Raw genomic sequence first — 19,658 nt, 5'->3', positions numbered from 1 at the left:
CACGTAATGATTCATGCGAAATATAGTTGACCATGAGTCAAATATATATCATCGGAGAAAAATTTTCTGCTTTCAACTCCATATAGTACTTAACCCACTTATCATATACATTGATATTTTTAGTATCGATATTGACAAAAATAAGTCAGTAGATGAGTACGACCTTTTACTTCAAAAAGCTGGTATTTTCATGTTAAAATCGTATTCATATTCTCCTGTAGTGCTTCGATCCAGATGAAAACGAATATTTTCATGTGACAATTATAGCTGAGAAAGATTATGAATCTCAGATTTAAATAGACTATAATTTAGACCAACATTAAAGTATTATTATCCCAAAAATTTATACTAATTTACTTATTCTTAATATATATATAAAGTTGAGGGAGACATTGCACATAAATTAAGCGAAATTGAATCAGGAGATAAAATTATTCTCTTAGATATTCATAATATTTTTTTATATTTTTAACTTATCATTATCCTTTTAGATGTTCGAGATACGCTTTTGGTTGCGTACAAAACAGGGTGTTTGATGATAGGAGATAAGTCAAGTTTGAGCATAAAGGCAAGAACTATGATGCAGTGTTTAAAACCATCAATGTATAATTTGATCATGAGTGTATATCCTTTACGATGAAACTCATATACATAATTAAAATTCCTTAGAATCTTTTTATATAATGTGTATATATATATACTGTATATACTGTATTATAGATGATAAAATAATAATGAATTTTAATCTACTCCCGCAGTTATAAAGAAGTTTATTGTCTTGAACAAATTTTTGATTCATTGAAATTAGTTTATATAAAAATTTGGATTCAAAATAAATAATTAAATAAATAAATAAATAAAAGCAAATCAAATTAATATTGTTTCCACAAGATAGAAATATTATTACAATTTGTAAACATAAAATTGACACCATTAACATCTCATCCGTCTATAATAAAATATAATTAAATTATTTTACATTATAAATATTTCTTACAACTTTAGATAGTTATTGCGTCAATCAAAAGTTCAATATGAGTATATGACTCACCTGTACTCAGATATATTATGTAATAATTGTGTCTGATCGCACATCTGAAATGTGTGACAGGTTACTCCGAAAAGTGGCGCCAATCATCAAATGATCTGTCTGACTGTACCACAACTCCAAGCGCGTTCCTGTGATCTATCCAATAGCAGTTCGTGTGATTGTGTCGCTTTAATAATATATCCCTTAAAATTTTTTTTTTTCTTCTTCCTCTTTCACGCTTTTCCTCGCTAAACATTTACTTTCTCTCGATTTATTTGTGGTAATATCTGTAATATTTACTTAAAAACTTTTCTATATTATTAAAAAAGAACCGTTAAAGTTTATCTTTAAAATTTTTAAAAAATAAAGTTTAAAAAAGTTACACAAAACAAGTATGGAAAGCGATAGCGGTGATAGTGCTGCACAAGTAAGTCAATTTTGCACTAGCTTCGTTACTTTCGAAAATATTTTTGCAAAAAAAAAAATAAGTATCCGGATTTTTGGGTAAAACTTTATTTAATATTCAGAATTAATATAGAGTCTTATTATCATAATTCATATTTAAACTTTTTTTAACTTTTGTTAATTAATAAATAGAGTTTATCTCTTAATTTTTATCATATTAGTTAATAGATAGAGTTGATTAATTTTTGTAATTATTTCATTAAAATAAAACGATAAAAATTTTATTTTGCTATAAAACATTTATTTATCCAATGTATATATTATTATATTATATAATTACTTATAAAAATAAATTATTTTCGGGTCTTTTCCTAGGATTCTCTACCGGAAAGATTAAAACCATTCCTTCCTCAGTGCAATACATATTTAATTGAAAAATTTAGTGAATTGCCGTCATATCGAACTGCAGAGAATTTTAATGTAACACAATTTGAACTAAAGGCGTATGTAAATGTTGATAACAAAGAAGAAGCGCACAAGTGGTTTGCTGCCTTTAAATAATGGTCCAAAACAACTATGGCGCAAACAAGGGGTTTTAACGTCAAAGGAAATCGTGTCATTTATAGAGAATTGTATCATTGCATTCACAGCAACGAAGTGAAGAGAAAACAAGGCAATCGTGAAACAAAACGTCCACAATCTGCTCGGGCACGTAATGTAAATTGCGCTGCAAGTTTACATCTTCGAATAGAGCGAAAAAGACTTCCATATAGCCACTCGTTAGAAATCGAATTAAAATTTACACATAACCACGTTATTAATTCAGCTGAAGCATTAAGTTTTCGGCGTGTCGAAGAAGAAGTTCATTAGGAATTCATTAACCTATTCAGAGATGGACACTCTCCATCTTCGGCTTTATATGCTCATGAAGACAGTCTTCATCTCAACGCATCGGATGAACAAGAATTGATGGAGATCCTCGCCGATCGAGCAAAAAATCCGGATTATGATTATGTCGCAAAGATTTTTCAGCAATATCGTGAATCTGCACTAGGCAGCCGTAATAGTAAACCGATGTTTGAGCGTCTGAAACAAATAGTTGAAGATTATGATGATTCAGGCCAAGGTAGAGCGGTTTTGCAGGAGTATAATGCAAGCTCCGGGAGTGTATTCATTCTATGTATCGTAACAAATTTGATGTCCCGAGTACACGAGAAAATTCGCCAATCGGAAGAAATTTGTTACATGGACGCGTCGGCTGCGTTCGATCCCCTAAACACTTCAATAACCCTTTTATATTCAAGTTGCGCTGTTGGCGCCCTTCCACTTGGAGTATTATTTACCTCGGATGAGCTTGAAATAACACTTGAAAAAGTGGTATTTGATTAATAATTATTTGTTTTACTTTATAAATAATTTATTCATTTAATTCTTAACTTTATATATTAACTTTTTACACATAATATATTTTGGTTGAATTTATTAAAGACAATTCTACCTTCACATGCATTTTACGGACGCGGAGCAGAAGTGGGACCAATAGTTTTTCTCACTGATGATTCTAGTGCCGAACGTAATTCCTTGGAGCTATGTTGGCCACAAGGGATCCGTCTTCTATGCACATTCCATGTCCTTCAGGCGTTCTGGAGGTGGTTACATGACTCAAAACACCATATTAAAAAGGAAGATAGGGCACCCATAATGGAGAAAATGAAAAAAATTCTTTATTCAACGTCAGGTCCGGAGATGGATGTACATTATAACGAATTCAAGCAGAAGTTTTATGGATATAATCTGCTGCGAAAGCATTTCGAGCTTTTATGGAATCGTCGTCAGTTTTGGGCCCGAACAAGATTACCTATGCGCGAAAACAACACGAACAATTATATTGAACGAAGTTTCGGTATGTTGAAAGATATCATTTTCGCCAGGACACAAGCGTTCAATCCCGTCCAAATATTTCACTTTATAACTATGAGTATGGAGAGGTTTTATGCGCGGCGACTACTCGGAATAGCACATAAACATCCGGGACACTTAAGAATAGCAAGACGGTTTTTATGTCCCGGTTGGGAGAAGGTAGATGCGAATCTTATCCAAAAAACGAATATAGATTTTGAATTCATAGCACCAAGTGCAAGCAATTCCGGCATTTTCTACATCGTAAACACCAAAATTGGAGCTTGCACCTGTCCAGTTGGTATATCAGGCGGTCCTTGCAAGCATCAGGGAGCGGTTGCTATGAAATTTCATATTTCCACGCTTAATTTTATACCATCATTAACACCTAACGATCGCATGGTATATGGTTATATTGCACTTGTTAAGCGATGAATTGTGGTACTCATTTTCTATGAACAATAACTTATTTCTTTTATTTTAGGCCAATTAGCGGAAAATAGTTCTTTTTATGCATCACTGAGAGCTGGACCTGGATTCTCTCCACAAGATCAAGAAACTATTCTATCAGATTATTCGGATAATTTTTTTAATGATGAAACTACCGAGTGGAGGTTTGTATTGTTTTTAGAATTTGTCAAAATGGTTCAATTTCGTTCGTTAATGCGCTAAATTATTGATTTTAATTAGGGAACTGAATGAAGAAAACGAAAGGAACGAAAGGAACAAGGAAACGAATAATGCTGAGTTTAATACTTTATTATGAAACATTTATGATTTATGTATGCGATTGCTTTTAATGTGTTTGAATAATTTCAAATAAATTTAATTGTTTACATTATAAAATGAACTTAGTTTTTTTTCTTATTAATCGAATACAAAGCATACAAGCAAATTTTTAAAGTAAATAAAAAAATAAAAAAAAAGAAAAAAACACTTAACAATTGTAAACGTTTTTTTTTAAAAAAAATTATTAGTTTGAAAAAATTTTTAAAATTTTTACGAGGAAAATGCAAGTTGAAAATATGACGGTCAGGTAAATTGACGGTTTTGCCACATACATTAAGCAATATATTCGGCGTAACCTGTCACACATTTCAGATGTGCTGTCTGATCGACGATCTTTTCACACTCAGCCTCAAACGCGTACTATAGAATACGACGTGTCTCAATAAATATACATGAGTCAATTTCAGAAAAAAAGTATATATATCCTATATTTTTTTCATACGTTTAATTTTTTTGTATGGTTAAAATACTTTTTCGTACGTTTATCTTATTTTTTCGTACGTTTATTTTTTATTTCAATAACTCGGCAACAAAAAAAAAGTTGTTCGTGCGTGAACAACTGTCATTTGTCGAAAAAAAAGTTTTTTTTTTCTTTGGTCGGCAACTAAATTCCTTAAGGGTGCAAGAAAAAAAAAATTTTTTATTCTTCAACCAACAACTACTGTTTAATACTAAAAAAACGTATTTCTAGGTGATTGATTACCTATCATTTGGTTTTCAATACTCTCAAAGACCAACGTGATCTTCACTATGACGACGAGAAGGTTTTGATCGTTCATGACCAGGTAATGGAGTATTGAGTAATATTCGGTATATACCGTAATTATTTATCTTTGCCTTTTTTATAAGAACTCTCTTCTTTTTTGGCATAGGAGTCATTAGTTTGTTTATTTTCCAAAGAATCAACCATTTCCTTTTCTTTATCTTTAAAATTTGAGCGGGAGCAGACCAGCTTGTTTGATCTTCCAATGGTGATAATATTGGTGAAAATTTTGTTCTCCTTGAATCTTTTTTATTATATTTTCTAGAATCATCAAAAGACTCATTGTGATCATTATCTTGGTTGTCTGTTCTTTTACAACTATCAGCTAATACATCTTTTTCTTTATGATTTTATCATTTTAGCATATTTTTTCGTATGGTTAACATATTTTTTCATATGATTAACATACTTTTTCGTATAGTTAACATACTTTTTCAAACAATATATATATCTGTTGTAAAATCATTAGATACCAAAGGTTACCAAATTTCGCAAAAGCCTTCTAAGCCATATATAGCCATATACAATAGAGAGCCACAGTACGGAAGTTAAAGGCCTTCTTTCTTGAGTGGAAAATGACTCAAGAGACTTTAAAAGAGGTGTGTATTTTTTTATTTGCAAAGTGGGTAACTTCCTAAGTCAAAATTAGAACGGATAACTCATTGAGTCGGGGAGTTCACAAATTTTACTTAGGAGGGTACTGGATTTGTTTGTTTGGGTTGGGTAAGGGTGAGCAAAGTGGGTAATTCCTTGAAATTACCTGCTTTTTTCTTTTTTCTTTTATTTTTATTTTTATTTTTTTATTCCCTTTTTTTCTTCTTTTTTTTATTTTTTTTTATTTCTCTTGTTCATTTGATAACCAACTCAAGCAGATAAAATCCTACTTTGTTATTGGTAAAGTCTGCTAATTCTAAAGGAGGAATTGGCTATGTCTTCTTTACCATTAAATAAAAATTTAGCACACTATTAACAATTTCTTCTTTTTCATAATAGGTAAATGCAGCGATTTACAATCACTGGTAGAATGAAGAAATTTTGCTGAGTTTATTCAAAAAGTAACAAATTATACAAAACTGGAAATCAATATTCGAAATTGAAAATTAATGATGTATCTTGAAAAGATTTTTGTGAAAAGGTAATATTTATGGAATCTATAATTTCAATCAAGAATGAGCTACAATCTATTCTAAAAGATCTGAACGTGCAGATATTTTCTTCAGTATCGAATCTCCATACTATAATGTCAAAAAACTGTATATTATGATGAATAACACTCTGGCAATGAATTAATTACAAGTGATCGAAGAGATTCAGATCATTTATATTGTGTGGGGAATATTTACAGAAACAATTCCAAGAAATCTCAATCCAAAGATTGGTTCGAATGGTAACATTTATTTACTGAGTAATGACCATATTCTTCGTTTAAATGATGGTAATGAGGAGAGAAGTATTGTCCGGCAACCAGCTTATGAAGAGGTGACATATCGCGAAATAGAAGGAGAAAAAAGTCTATCAGAAAGGAAACAGCGTGATAAGACGAATAGAAAAATTAAAAAATAAGTTGGAACGGCGAAAGAAAAAAAAACAGAATTTGCAACATTCGTGAATGGTATACGTGACAATTATGAGATTGACAAAAAATTGTTTGGAATTGATGCCGCCATAGCTTTGGTTGATGACCCTGACAAGAAACAGTCCATAAATCCGAAAGATGTTGCCATCCCTGAATCAGAGTTCAAACTTCGGTCTCTTAAACCTATTGTGCTTTCGGGTATCAGAGATGTCAATTTGATAGAAACTTCAGATTGTGTATTCAAGGTTGGACGTACTATGCAAACTCTTCTGGGAGTACTCGATGTCTTTTTATTATATCTTACCAATATATTTCCTTTGCAGGCTCAGGCTCAATAACATTCAGACTTTCAGATTATCTATCTGGACCAGATCGAATCAGGGACGAAAAAAGATTAAACTTAAAGGGTTTGTATTAATTATAGTATATTTTAATTAAATTATTTCTTTGTAATATAAAAAAAAAAAATACTGATGAATTTTCATTTTACTTAGCCAGCCGGGCTCTTTCTGAGTGCGAAGAACGACATTTCAGAAAAGATAGACGTGTACGTGAAAACGGTAAAATCACTTAAAAACATTATTAAATCTAATATGCGAAAAACAAAGCGAGAAAAAGCACGTACACTACTTGATCGGTATATGAAGGCAAGTAAAGAAGTTTTTCGTTGAAAATATGGTGGGAATAAGTGGCGTGGTAGGAATCTTCTCGCTTCTTCACCATTCAAGACTTTTTGTCGAGCTACAAAATCAGTGCTGAGGCATGGGCGAACTTCTCGTTTCTGTTGTCTAATGTTCAAGACTTCTTGTCGACTCAGTATTGATCCCGTTGGGGCACAGGCGAACTTCTTGTTTCTGTTGTCTGATGTTCAAGACTTCTTGTCGACCCGATGGGATGGGATGGGATGGGATGGGACAAAATCAGATGAAGGCGCCGGCCAAAAATATTACTAATTTTCAATTCTTCTATACTAAGGTATTCGGCCTGACCGTCAGGAGGCAAGAACATGGAGGAAAGAACGTAATCGTAAAATGTGTACACCATCAGTTCACATCGAGACTAACAATGGGAATGTAAGCGGGACCACCAACGGCGGAGCCTTTTTTGCTGGATTAGAAAGAGATGTGTCAAAGAAAAGAAAATATCAAGAAAATGTAGGTTCTTACATTCTCTTTGCTGTACTAATTTGGTTGATACTAACTTTTATTACACGTCCCGAGAAAAAGACAATCTGTTTCGAATATCCGATCTACCAATGAGGCTAATGAAATCGCTGAGGATGCTATACTCATCATTCCAATTTTACAAGCATCGATGAGTAAATACATAATCTTTGAATAATTTACTTCACACTTGCTTCACCCTACACTCACCTTGCAAAACAACACCTTGTGGCACATCTTTGAAGACTTCACACTTCTTAGCGCATGTTTTTTGATTTATGTCATCAGAAACCAATTCTCCAATGACATTCCTAGGCGTGATAATAAAATTGCTAATGAGCTTTGCACACGTATATGATAGATATCCGAAATTAACGAAAAATAAGAAACGTGATGGAAGTATTACTACGGAAATCGAAAGAATCCTCACTACAGCAAACTTACCGCAAAAATCAATTCACGTGACGCTGGCTACGCCTCTCCTCTCGAACGTTCTTCTAGTCGATTATCCGATTCATCTCTTGAAGAAAATAGGAACCGTTTTAAACGAGTTTTGCAGTAAATTTTTTATTTTTTATGAGAAATCTGTGTAATAAAGCTTAGCACATAGTGCAATATTCAAATATGCAATAAAATAACACTAGCGCTAAAGAAATTTTTTATATAACTCTGGACCTATTACACCGCATAAAATTCTACGTAGTATAACAGATTAAAAACTCCCACACATCACTAAAATAAAGTAAGATTTAAAAGCTGATCATTTTAATGAATTATTTGAATCGAGATTTTCAAGAGATTCAATTCGTAACGATGAAACCGAGTCTATCTTAATAAGGTAACTGATTGAGCTGATATAGAACTAACCAATTTTATATTTATTATTTCTAAAGCATAAAAAAAGCTTTTTCTATAAATTTCGTTTTGATAATAATGTTATTGTCGTATAACACTTTCCATTCCCCTTTACGAATATCCTCATATAAAACTCGTTCCATATATCGAAATGTGATTTCTATATTTATAAATATATAAATTTTTTTTTTCTATATCAAGATCTCTCCCCATTTTTTGGATATCTATGTGAAATTTTTTATCAACTCCGACTTTATATAAAAGAATACTTATGATTCGCTCAAATGATTTTTGTCGGTTTTAGTACTTAATAACTTGCTCATCTAAGGAAAGTCATTCTACTAAATCAAAACAACAATAACATTGTTTTTTTTATTGAGAACCGGATCGGTCATAACCGAGTAAAAATTCTAATTTTACCTTTTGATTAGTGCATATGGTTCATCCAATAATTTCCGCAATAAAATAATAAAAAAAAAATCTTACATAAACAGTATATATAAGAAAGTTTTCTTTTCTTCTCATAAAAAAACTTTAGATTAATCGAAACAAAAAAAAAAAAATGTCCGAAAAAAACAATTTAAATGAAAATATGTTAAGTGAAAAAGAAAAAGCTCTTGCCGGACTTCCATATTCAGGATTTTCCGAAGAATTAATTAATGATCGGTTTAAAGCTAGAGAAATACTTTATAAATTTAATAATTCTAAACCAATTCGTTTTAAAACTGATGAATATCGTGAAAGAGAAAACATTTTTCGACAATTATTTGGTAGTGTTGGTAAGGATGTTGAAATTGAACCACCATTCTATTGTGATTATGTGAGTTTTTATCATATTCAATTATATTTGACGAAATGGAATGATAATTAATATTTTTATTATGGTAATTTCGTAGGGATATAATATTCATATTGGGGATAATTTTTTTTGTAATTTTAATTGTACAATATTGGACTGTAATAAAGTTGAAATTGGAGATCGTGTTCTATTTGGACCAAATGTTTCACTTTACCCCGTATCTCATCCTATACAACCTGAAGAAAGAGTAAATGGTCCTGAACTTGCGTTCCCCATAAAGGTATTAACCATAAATAAAATTACTTTGATGATTTTTTAAACAAAATTGATTTTTTATTTTATACTAGATTGGAAATGATGTATGGATTGGTGGTGGAGTTACTATTTGTCCAGGAATTACCATCGGAGATGGGGTATGTGTTGATTATTTTTTTCTAAATTTTAATAGATATTAAATAATTTTGATTCACTTTAATTTATTTATACGGAGATTAGGTAACTGTTGGTGCAGGATCTGTGGTATGTTATTTAGATTTTGAATAATGAAATGAAATTACTTTTTTTTTAAATGAAATTAATTAAATTTAATCATCTTTTTTTTTAGGTTACAAAAGACGTTCCGCCATATGTAGTAGTTGCTGGTAATCCTGCTAAAATAATTAAACATTTAGAAAGAAAAACAAAAATTTAAAATAAATTTTATTTGTTATTATTAAATTTAAAACAATGAATTTATTAACCCTGTGTAATTATATAAAATCTGAAATAATTATTTCGAATTTTTATAAAACTACTTATTCGCGAAGCATCCCAAATTGGTTCATTTAAAAATTCAATTAAGGTTCCTGTATACTTTCATCTGTTGTTCATAACGAATAGTTTCTTTGTTAAGGTCTTTCACATATGGCTTTTTTTAGATATAAATAATTAATCAAAAGTTCAAATAAAATAAATTATAAAGCCAAGAAAAGATAATTTACATTACCTGTTTATCTTCAGGAGTAAGTTTTTCCCAATCAAAAACATATTCTTCAAGCTTATCAAGTCCTATATTTTCTGTTCCATCATCATTCATGCGTTTCATAATATAATAAGCATAAGGCGTTTTTGGTGGTGGTGTAATACTAGGATCTTTAATCAATTTAAGCTTAAGCTTCTCTTCAGCAGATTTCAATTTATGTTCATGTACCAATCTACGTCTTTTATTTTCCTGGGAAATAACCTCAGGCGTCAATAATTTTGACCATTCATCATGAACCTTCTTGTATTCTTCGACCATTTTTTTATATCGATCTATATATACCTAAATTTCGAAATAAATGATCAATATAAATTAAGTTAAACGAATTAAGAGCTTTTCTTACATTTTTTTGATCTGGTGATAATCTTGCCCATCCCGCACCAGCTAATTTAGCAGCGTCAGCTACATTAAGCTTCTTATATCCTTTACGAGTTTTACTTAAGAATTCTCTGTAAAAAAGAATATAAGCGGTTGGAGGACGTTTCGGTTTTTCAGGTATAAGAGGAATAGAAACTTTACAAGAAATTAAAAATTGAATTTTAAGTAAAAAGGAATTTAGTATTATAATCATTTTTTATTTCTTTTTAAAAGAAAAAACTTTGTAATCTTACCACTTGGCTCGTAAATATCTACATTTTCTTGTGATATATCTGTATATTGTCGCATCAAGTTAACACTGACAATGCGACCTTTATAAAAAAGTGATGGCATAGCCTTTAGTTCATGCATAGTTAATAACTTTCCTAGAGTATTCATTTTCGATTTTTTTGTTATCGTCTCGTTTGAAAATGCATGAACAATATACTGTATATGAATGATGATCACAATAAATATGAAACATCATGAGTAATGTTAAAAAGCTCGCATATATGATGATGAAACAATTCTTAAAAAGTTCGCAATATAGAGTCATTATATATGGTCTTGAATCATGAAATTTTTTTTTTTTTACTACTTTTTACTACTTTATTAATTTCAAGTATAGTATTATTCCATCATCAGAATCTCTAAGTTTATTACAACTTTTATCTGAATTTATTTTCCTTTAAACCATTTAAATTATATATATATTCATGATAAGCTGCCATATTCTAAATTCCATTTATTATATAGTTCCAAATCACGATCACTAACACTTGCTCGAACTTTTAATTATTAAAAATAGATTAATTAAAAATATAATTTACGAACTTTTGAGTAAATTTCTTACCTTGAGTTAACGCATCTAGAAAGTCGGAGTAATTTATTGAACGGACATCGTCAGCTAAATAATAACAAAGTATGTTAGAGGAGAATTATTATTTCTATATCAACTTAAAAACACAAACCTGAAATAGTTCTAATATCACCTATGACACGTATAGGTCCTAATGCGGCTTCTGTTAAATAGTAGTTGATAAGGATTAATCTACGGATTGTACATTAAAAGATTAATGATAACCTCGACAAAGTCCATCCATGTCTGATCCGGAATATCCTGTTTAAATAAACAATAAAAGGTTAAAGTGTCGAAAATTTATCTAGGAAATAATTATTCAAAGAATTACCTTCTGTCTTCTTACAAATTTCATGGATTTGCTCATCTGTTAAAGAATGTTTTTGTTTCGACAACAAATTCTTTACAATTGCAAATCTACCTTCATGTTCTGGTAAAGGGATATAAAGTCTCTTACGAAATCGACGCCCTTATGAATTTCCAAAGTTTTTATGAATAGATATTGAAAAGGTTCGATACAGAAATTAAATTTGATTTACGTGCAGCTTCGTCAATTTCTTGCGGTCTAATTCCCATTTCACATTAAAAATAATTTAAGGTCGAGAATTTACACTTAAAACAATAAACCATAAAGCATTCAAACCTATTTGTTGCACCAACAAGAAGAATTCTATCTTCCTCTAAACTTGCAGTTTTAACTCCGTCCTAAAGTTATAAAATAGTAAAATAAATTTGGTATTTAAGAATTAAATGCATATAAATTTTATGCAAATATACAAATTGAACGAGAAATTCTGTTTTGATTCTCCTTGATGCTTCATATTCTCCATCGGTTCTTTGAGTTAATAAAGAATCAATCTACAAAATATATTTCTAATTATAGTATTCTTTAAATAGACGCAAGTAGATTAAGTTAAACTAAACCTCATCTACGAAAACCACAGCAGGTTGATTTACTCGTGCCACAGAGAATAAAGCTCGAACCTAAATAATATGAAATAAACAACTAGTAACAAAAAATTTATATGCAAAGTATTTAGCAATTTTACCATTTTTTCACCATCTCCAACCCACTTTGAAGTCAATGATGAGGAACTATTAGAAAAATACTTTAGTTATTTCAATTTTAAGATTTAAGGGAATTTTAGATCTCAACCTGATGCTGAAAAATGTTGAACCGGATTCGCTATAAAATAAAAATTGATGTCAATATAGTAGGTTAATTGCGGTGACGGTAACGATATAGTAGTACCTAGCAATACACTTCCCGATTAAAGTCTTCCCTAAATGTATTTTGAAGAAATTTGTATTTTTTACTCGATGCTTTTTTTTTTAAAAAAAAAAAGTATAAATTAATTACCCGTTCCTGGAGGACCGAATAATAATAACCCTATAAACAGAAATATTAATCAAGAATTCAACATAAGATATACAGTAAATACGGAGAATATGAACATAGCAACCTTTAGGTGGGCTTCTCAATCCTGTAAAAATGTCACTGAAATTACGTAATGACATTGTTAACAAAAAAATTCGGCTCTTTTTTAATTAAATAAATAGTGATTTCTTACGGTCTTAATAATGGCCATGTTACAGCCTCTTGAATTGTTTTTTTCGCGTGTTCTAGTCCAGCAATATCATCCCAGGTAATATTTGGAGATTGTTCCATGATCTATATCATATATTTTTAAGTTCATGATTCAATGACAAATATAATAATACTATATTGTCAAATTACTTCATTTTGTATCATTTCAATCATTTTTGGGTCAACATTCTTTAGTCTTTTATCAATTTCTTCGTCACACTCAACGTCAGGATTAGGTTTGGTTCGTTTCATGCTGTGAAAGATAGAACATGCTTAAGAAGTAAAAATTATTTGAAGATTTTGATTGTATTGTACATACGAATCTTTATTCCTATTATACTTTATCGTGTCTTTGTTGCCTTCACCATTTTTTAACGGTGAAATGAATTTATGAAATTGATTTGTTTTAGTAATGAATTTCTTTCTAAGTGTTCCAGGTAGATGGTTATTATTAATCAAACGTTGGTCTCTTTGATTTTGTGATAGGTAACGTCCTTTTTGATTTTCAACAGTCTAACAGAAAGCATAATCACTCAGAAGGAGAAATTATAGATTTTAAATAAAAATAGCAACATACTAATCGTTGTTTAGCGGTGACAAAAGAACCTTGTTGTAGTGAAGAAATTTCTTCCTCGTTGTGTTCTTCGTAATCATTGTCATTATAATCGGAAAAAATTTGGTTATTAAATCTTGAAGGACTATCAAGTCTTCGCTTTAATATCAATGAAAATAATAAAATAAAAATTCTGAGAAAAACAACGAAGTTAATAAATTACTAAAAATTAAATATTCGTACCTTTTTCAGATCTTCTGAAAATTCTTTGTCATTATCAAATCTAATTCCACAATTATTATTATAATTTAACGATGGAGAATGGTAATTCTTTCTTAAATTAGAGTAATTGATGTACGGACTTGAAGGTCTTTCTTGCTGTGGTGTAATCGACGGTGGTTGAGGTAATTCAGCAAATTCACTCTCATTAACTTTTGTTGGAGCAAGATTACATGTTGAAAGATTCGGTCTACATGAAGTTGTCTCTTTAGCGTAATTTAATAATAGACTCAACTCTGATTGTTCCGTGACATTATATTCACCATCAACGAATTTTTGCTAAAAAAAAAAAAATCTTAAAAATATTTTATATAAGTAAAATGATCAAATTTTTAATATCTTACTGAATTTGCATTATCATCTATCAATGACGAATTAAGTTCATTATTATTAATAATAATTTTGTTTTCCATGGATTGCTGAAGCCTTTTATTTACTTCTTTTTCAATAAGTGCGTTTATATTTGGTGAAGTAATATTATTATCACTTTCTTTACTCTCACTTCCGATCCAATCATATTTGTTCCATACTTCTTCCATTAGTTGTTGTGTTTCAATATGAGACGGATAATCCGGATTTTTATTAATTAATAAAGAAAGTGCTTTGCGATAATTTGTAACTTTATGATTATGTAATGTTGGCGCTTCATGATATTTAGACATAGGAGCGACAATATGATGGTTTCCACCAGTGTATAAGAATTTTTCGATGTAATGTTTTTTTAAATAATCTTGTTGATTCATAATTTTTTATCGATAGGAGAGAAATTTACAAGAGATTTGAAGATAATATTTGGAAAAAAAAGTATAATTTAAAGTTTCAAGAAACTCGTTAACAAAGAGATTATGAATAAGTATAACAATTGATATCATTCATATCGAATATTCTAGATAATGAAGATAGCCTCCGAGAATTAACTTTTAATTGTGATAGTGATTTAAGCTTTTTAAATTATACATAATTTAGCATAATAAATAATAGTTGTAAAAGTACTATTCGTATAAATGCCTTGTCTATAATTATATTGCTTTTATATCCAACATCATAACATTTAACATTTACATGACAAGACTGTAGATTAAAAGAAATTTTGAAGTTCTTAGTTACTTATTAAGGAAAAAACCGGAAATCTCCTAAATTTCATAAAAGAATTGATTCTAAAATTTATTTTCTCGGAAATTCTTAGGAATTAATTAATTTGACTAAGGTATCTAACATCTTTGAATGTGAATGTTAAAGAAATATTTTAAATAAATAAAATAGAAAGAACTTCGAACTTATTTAAGCAACCAACCCTCTAAAATTCACAATAGAACTATTCCGATATTTTATTTTCATTTACCAGTCAGCCAACAAATTCTAGTCTTCTAGTTGGATACTTTAATTTTTGTTCGTGTTAGTCAACAGTTCCGTTAAAGTTAAAGTTAAACAGTATATTATTGGATGTTTATTCAACTAACTGTATTATGTTATGTGTTAAATTCAGAAATTAAATTCAAACATGTCATTTATTGGTCCGACTTGCAAAACATATAATATTTGTGTGGTTATATTTATAAATGCCATGATTATTTTCGCTCCGGCTTACAATAAATTCTTTGCTGTTCTGATAATGCGAATAAGCAATTCATTTGTTCATCTTTAAAGATACATAATCATCTTCGATCATTATTATTTGTAATCTTTCTTCTGTAAATGATTTATTGCAATATTCTGAATTACGTGATCACGTTTCAGTCGTTTCACCCATTATCAGACCGCTTATAAACGATTACTCGTAAATTACTATAACCTTGAAGACTCGTTTCATACGAAAAAGACATAGCAATATATCTATTTGTAGCCATTAAATATTTCAAACCAGTAAAAAATCGGCATCTATTTTATAAGAAAACCACAAATTATGAGTTTGATAAACTTCGAAATATATATATATATATAAATAAAGCGAAAGAGAACTTGTTGAATTAAAACTATTTTTATACCATCAAGTGTTTAATCTAAAATGTTGTCTCTATATAAGACTATAACCAAACTCACTGTAATGGATTGGAATAACAATTAAGTAATTTTATAACAAAAAAATTTTTTGTTTCAACATTTCGAGTTTATAATTTTACAATTAAATCATTTAATAAACAAGAATTATATAAAACTGTTATCTTCGTATACAGCTGTTTAGCCAATAACATTTCGCAAAAAAACACCGAAAATGTCAGTCACGTTACTCTGTCTTTTCAAAGGAAATACACTCGCGAACGCTTTCCCTGTTCATATAGATAGTAACCAGCTTGTTGGGGGACCTCAAAAGCGAAAAAACAAACTTTTCATGGTAGATGCTGACGAAATTAAGCTGTGGAAGGTGGCGATCACCTTGACGATCAGTGAAGAATCAATCTTACATTCCATGACAGTAACGAGTTGTCAGCAATAAACGAAATTGGAGACTACTGGACCGAGAAACCGTCTAAGAAGAATATTCATGTAATAGTTGAACCACCCGTGACAACTTCTGCTTCGAATGAGGTATTGAGAAACTCGCTTCGTTGCAGGCATTACTCAACAAGTCTGTCCATGGTTTGTCAAGAAATCTTCAGGTTATGAAACCGTTTCCTCGGGAAACGATGTTTCACGTCAATTACTTAAAGCAGAGTTTGATGTCGTCGTTAGTCCGAAACGGAAGCCAAATAAGTGGACTGCAAATATCGAACATGCGACTCTCGAAGGCCTCAAAGACTATATACGTGAATTGTACAAACCACCAGCGCTTGAAAATGATGGGGCAGTACTAAACTTTATGTGTGATGGGGATAGATACTTACCTAGGAACGATGTCGCGTTCCGGGAGATGTTGCAGTCACTAGTGTCAAAAAATAATCTTAGGTTTACTGTGTTCATTGAGACGCCATCAAAATCATTCAACGAGTGGACCTTTCCGAAAGTGTGTGAACTCTACGGTCTTAGCGATGATTCGAATCCTAATACCCCTTTTTCATGCGGTTATGCTGACCTAAGTAGCGAAAAGTCCAAAGCTGTGGTTAAGCATCTAATGGTCGAATTAAAACTTCGTCAAGATGTTACTTCTCTCGACAGGGCATACGATGCAACGAAGACCATTTATTCTTACTGTTACTTAGCTACCGGGTTTCGTTTTACAAAGATAATTTCAAACTCATAGTCTCATACCGGAAAAACTTGTCGAGGGTCGAAATGGGCAAGGAAACCTTGATTATGCAGTAGAATGTCGCTCGACTGGTAGGATTTTATGAAGGGGTTCGCTCGGGCGTCCGTGCAGATGGAGTCAACCTTACACGTAAACGCAAAGCCGAAGTAGATAGGGTGTTTGGGATCGTTGCCGACGCGTCCGAATGGTACTTTATGGAATGTTCGCTAGATAATGAGGGGAAGCCATCGTTTAAGCTATCGGAACCAGTGACTGTCGTGTACAAAGACGAGAATTTACAAACTAAGGTGGAAAAGGACCTCGGACATATTGTATGGTTGTTGGAAGAGGCGCAGAAGCCGATGAAAGCTTCTCAAAGTGGTGAGGATCTCGGAAAATAAAAAGGACAAAGTCATTAAACAAAATCGCGGAGAAGTAAGTTAGCATAGCGGGCCAGATGTTAAAATCATGTATCACGGGAAATAACCCGAACAATTGAAAGCATTGGAGCATTGCTATTGACATATTCTTCGGAAAGACATTCACCTTCTCTATTACGCGCGATTTCCTTAGCAATATCTAAAGTTAATTTTGCCATTAACATTTTATGCCATTTTTTCAAAAGTTGACAGACGTATACTTATGCTTTATTTCTCCCTTTAAACATCCGCTACTCCGATATCTTTTTACATTTACTTTTATTTCCTTTTTCGCCGTTCCTTTATCATGCAAAAATATAATAAAAATGCTTTACTTTTCCACTGATGACGCTCCAAAGGAGCTGATTTTTAAACATGTGTGCGTGTTTTCGAGTGTATGATCGAAAAAATAATGTTTTGTTAATACAGACCGCAGGATAAAAAAATAAATACAAATCGGGACATTACGCCCGTGATACATGCGAAAATATGTATGGTCTGCAAACCTTAATTGCGTAAAGAATAGCAAAACATGGTGCCCGTGGTGTGCAGTTGAAAATCGTCGTACACGAACGGTTGAATATATGAGGAAGTCTGCGGAAAAGAAAGGAGGTCTTTGCTTTCAACTGAGTATGTTAATAGACGGGATTCTCTTGAATGGCAGTGTAAAGAAGGCCATAAGTGGAAGGCTTCAGTAAAAGATATTCTTAAGGGAACTTGGTGTCAAAGGTGATATGTGCCTTTCTACGGAATATATAAATCTCTGTGTTCCAATGATGGATGTGTAACAAAGGCCATAAATGGTTCGCCAGTTTTAATGGTATAAAGCATGCCAAAACATGATGCCCATATTGCTTAAATAAGCAAGAAAACCATCCACCGACCGGAATCTTGAAAATAACTGAACATCCTCGAGGACTAGAACTCGACATCTACTATCCAAACAACATGAGCAACATGTAAAACACTTTCATAAAAATCAATGTCAAAAGCAGTTGATGCGTGATCAGATCAAAAAAAAAACTCTGTGAAGAAAATTGCATTGCTCTAAGATACGTTTGGTCCATACGTAGTTATCCCAGATCATCTTCGAGAACTGGGCTCGTTGAATAAACTCAAAATTTTAAATGCTTTTGCGATTCACTATTATTTTTTCGACTATAATTTTATTCATCCGGAATCACACGAAGAATCGAATAAAAATTTCTCAAACACACACTACATCGTAAAACAAACCATAAATGCTTGCCTATGTACTGCAAAATGATGTTTCTATAATAATGTCCACGGATCATCAGTTATACTTAGACGGCAGTGACAGAGATAAATGAACTTCATATATGCTCGAAGCTGAACCTTATGAAGGTCGATCACAGCCGAAAAAAATTCATGCTCTAGCGTAATCGCTTCATTCGGAAATTTCGTCTCATATCATAACAGTTTTGTTGTTAATAACATTACATCATTTTTTTCAGATTGGCAAATCGGGGTTCACACTTCACAGTGGCAAACGACTTAAATTCTTGACCCGCAAAATTTATTATACAATAAGCTGATCAAGGTAGTAACACCAGGAATGTAATATTTATTTCACATCACGTTGCGCTTGGGTGGTTGAGGGCCGTCATAATTATTAATTAGTATAGACACGTATTTATTTTCCGCATGTATTACGGGGTACATATATTATTTTACTCGCTCGTGTATTAATAAAGTTTCTTCACATTTGCCGCATAACATTGAACATTTCCTGTCGTGTATAAAATTTCCATAATGTCACTTAGCGAAGCAATCCCATCCGAGCTTGAAGTATTGAGACGGCGTTAGGCCGCTTGAGGCTAAGAATGTCGAGCAATCGAGCAATCCAACATTAATTTCCAATTTTGGGTATCCGAAATGACGCGATTTTCTAATTCGACCTTTCTCTTTGACATACTATCGTTAAGCCAACCTTGATGTTTTTTAATAATAGAAAAACGCGAATAAAATAACGTAATTTTAAATGATTCAGTTAAATTCCCATATTCCCATTCCATGTGCGGTAGGAATAAAGTATAAAAGAGCCTTATTTTCCAACTGTGAAAAGACCTATTATCTAAAAAAATCTGACATTGACCCACCAGTAAACACACTCAATAAA

The 19,658-nt window shown here is 31.4% G+C and overlaps 6 protein-coding genes across 6 annotated transcripts; 3 read left to right on the top strand and 3 right to left on the bottom strand.

Annotated features, from left to right (window-relative positions):
* Positions 1-1,424: 1,424 nt before the first annotated feature.
* On the top strand, positions 1,425-4,100 carry OCT59_016417 (uncharacterized protein; the record flags this gene model as incomplete). Its single annotated transcript, XM_066132464.1, has 7 exons — positions 1,425-1,457; positions 1,811-1,938; positions 2,062-2,214; positions 2,326-2,812; positions 2,924-3,743; positions 3,819-3,948; positions 4,025-4,100. The coding sequence occupies 7 exons, from the start codon at positions 1,425-1,427 to the stop codon at positions 4,098-4,100; spliced, it is 1,827 nt and encodes a 608-aa protein (XP_066003444.1).
* A 749-nt stretch (positions 4,101-4,849) lies between these two features.
* Positions 4,850-5,314, bottom strand: OCT59_016416 (uncharacterized protein; the record flags this gene model as incomplete). Its single annotated transcript, XM_066132463.1, has 2 exons — positions 4,850-5,226; positions 5,296-5,314. The coding sequence occupies 2 exons, from the start codon at positions 5,312-5,314 to the stop codon at positions 4,850-4,852; spliced, it is 396 nt and encodes a 131-aa protein (XP_066003443.1).
* Positions 5,315-5,992: 678 nt separating this feature from the next.
* OCT59_016415 (uncharacterized protein) lies at positions 5,993-8,000 on the top strand (the record flags this gene model as incomplete). Its single annotated transcript, XM_066132462.1, has 11 exons — positions 5,993-6,021; positions 6,080-6,105; positions 6,184-6,365; positions 6,668-6,707; positions 6,786-6,869; positions 6,957-7,009; positions 7,071-7,109; positions 7,438-7,482; positions 7,579-7,616; positions 7,689-7,780; positions 7,987-8,000. 11 exons carry the CDS (start codon positions 5,993-5,995, stop codon positions 7,998-8,000), a joined length of 642 nt encoding a protein of 213 aa, XP_066003442.1.
* Positions 8,001-9,042: 1,042 nt separating this feature from the next.
* Positions 9,043-9,999, top strand: OCT59_016414 (uncharacterized protein; the record flags this gene model as incomplete). The annotated part of the gene is made up of 5 exons (XM_025313333.2): positions 9,043-9,300; positions 9,377-9,559; positions 9,627-9,692; positions 9,775-9,798; positions 9,884-9,999. The coding sequence occupies 5 exons, from the start codon at positions 9,043-9,045 to the stop codon at positions 9,968-9,970; spliced, it is 618 nt and encodes a 205-aa protein (XP_025187487.1). The 3' UTR covers positions 9,971-9,999.
* Positions 10,000-10,111: 112 nt separating this feature from the next.
* On the bottom strand, positions 10,112-11,056 carry OCT59_016413 (uncharacterized protein; the record flags this gene model as incomplete). Its single annotated transcript, XM_025324189.1, has 4 exons — positions 10,112-10,186; positions 10,265-10,582; positions 10,644-10,813; positions 10,912-11,056. 4 exons carry the CDS (start codon positions 11,054-11,056, stop codon positions 10,112-10,114), a joined length of 708 nt encoding a protein of 235 aa, XP_025187488.1.
* Positions 11,057-11,371: 315 nt separating this feature from the next.
* On the bottom strand, positions 11,372-14,679 carry OCT59_016412 (uncharacterized protein; the record flags this gene model as incomplete). The annotated part of the gene is made up of 20 exons (XM_066132461.1): positions 11,372-11,445; positions 11,511-11,564; positions 11,629-11,679; positions 11,742-11,777; positions 11,848-11,985; positions 12,056-12,081; positions 12,160-12,221; positions 12,294-12,374; positions 12,441-12,500; positions 12,566-12,611; positions 12,673-12,702; positions 12,769-12,799; positions 12,877-12,906; positions 12,980-13,014; positions 13,088-13,188; positions 13,255-13,357; positions 13,424-13,617; positions 13,682-13,816; positions 13,901-14,215; positions 14,281-14,679. 20 exons carry the CDS (start codon positions 14,677-14,679, stop codon positions 11,372-11,374), a joined length of 2,001 nt encoding a protein of 666 aa, XP_066003441.1.
* Positions 14,680-19,658: the final 4,979 nt, after the last annotated feature.

The sequence above is a fragment of the Rhizophagus irregularis genome, chromosome 24, assembly GCF_026210795.1.
Source record: "Rhizophagus irregularis chromosome 24, complete sequence".
Classification (NCBI taxonomy): Eukaryota; Fungi; Glomeromycota; class Glomeromycetes; order Glomerales; family Glomeraceae; genus Rhizophagus; species Rhizophagus irregularis.
This window is presented reverse-complemented; position numbering and strand designations above follow the sequence as displayed.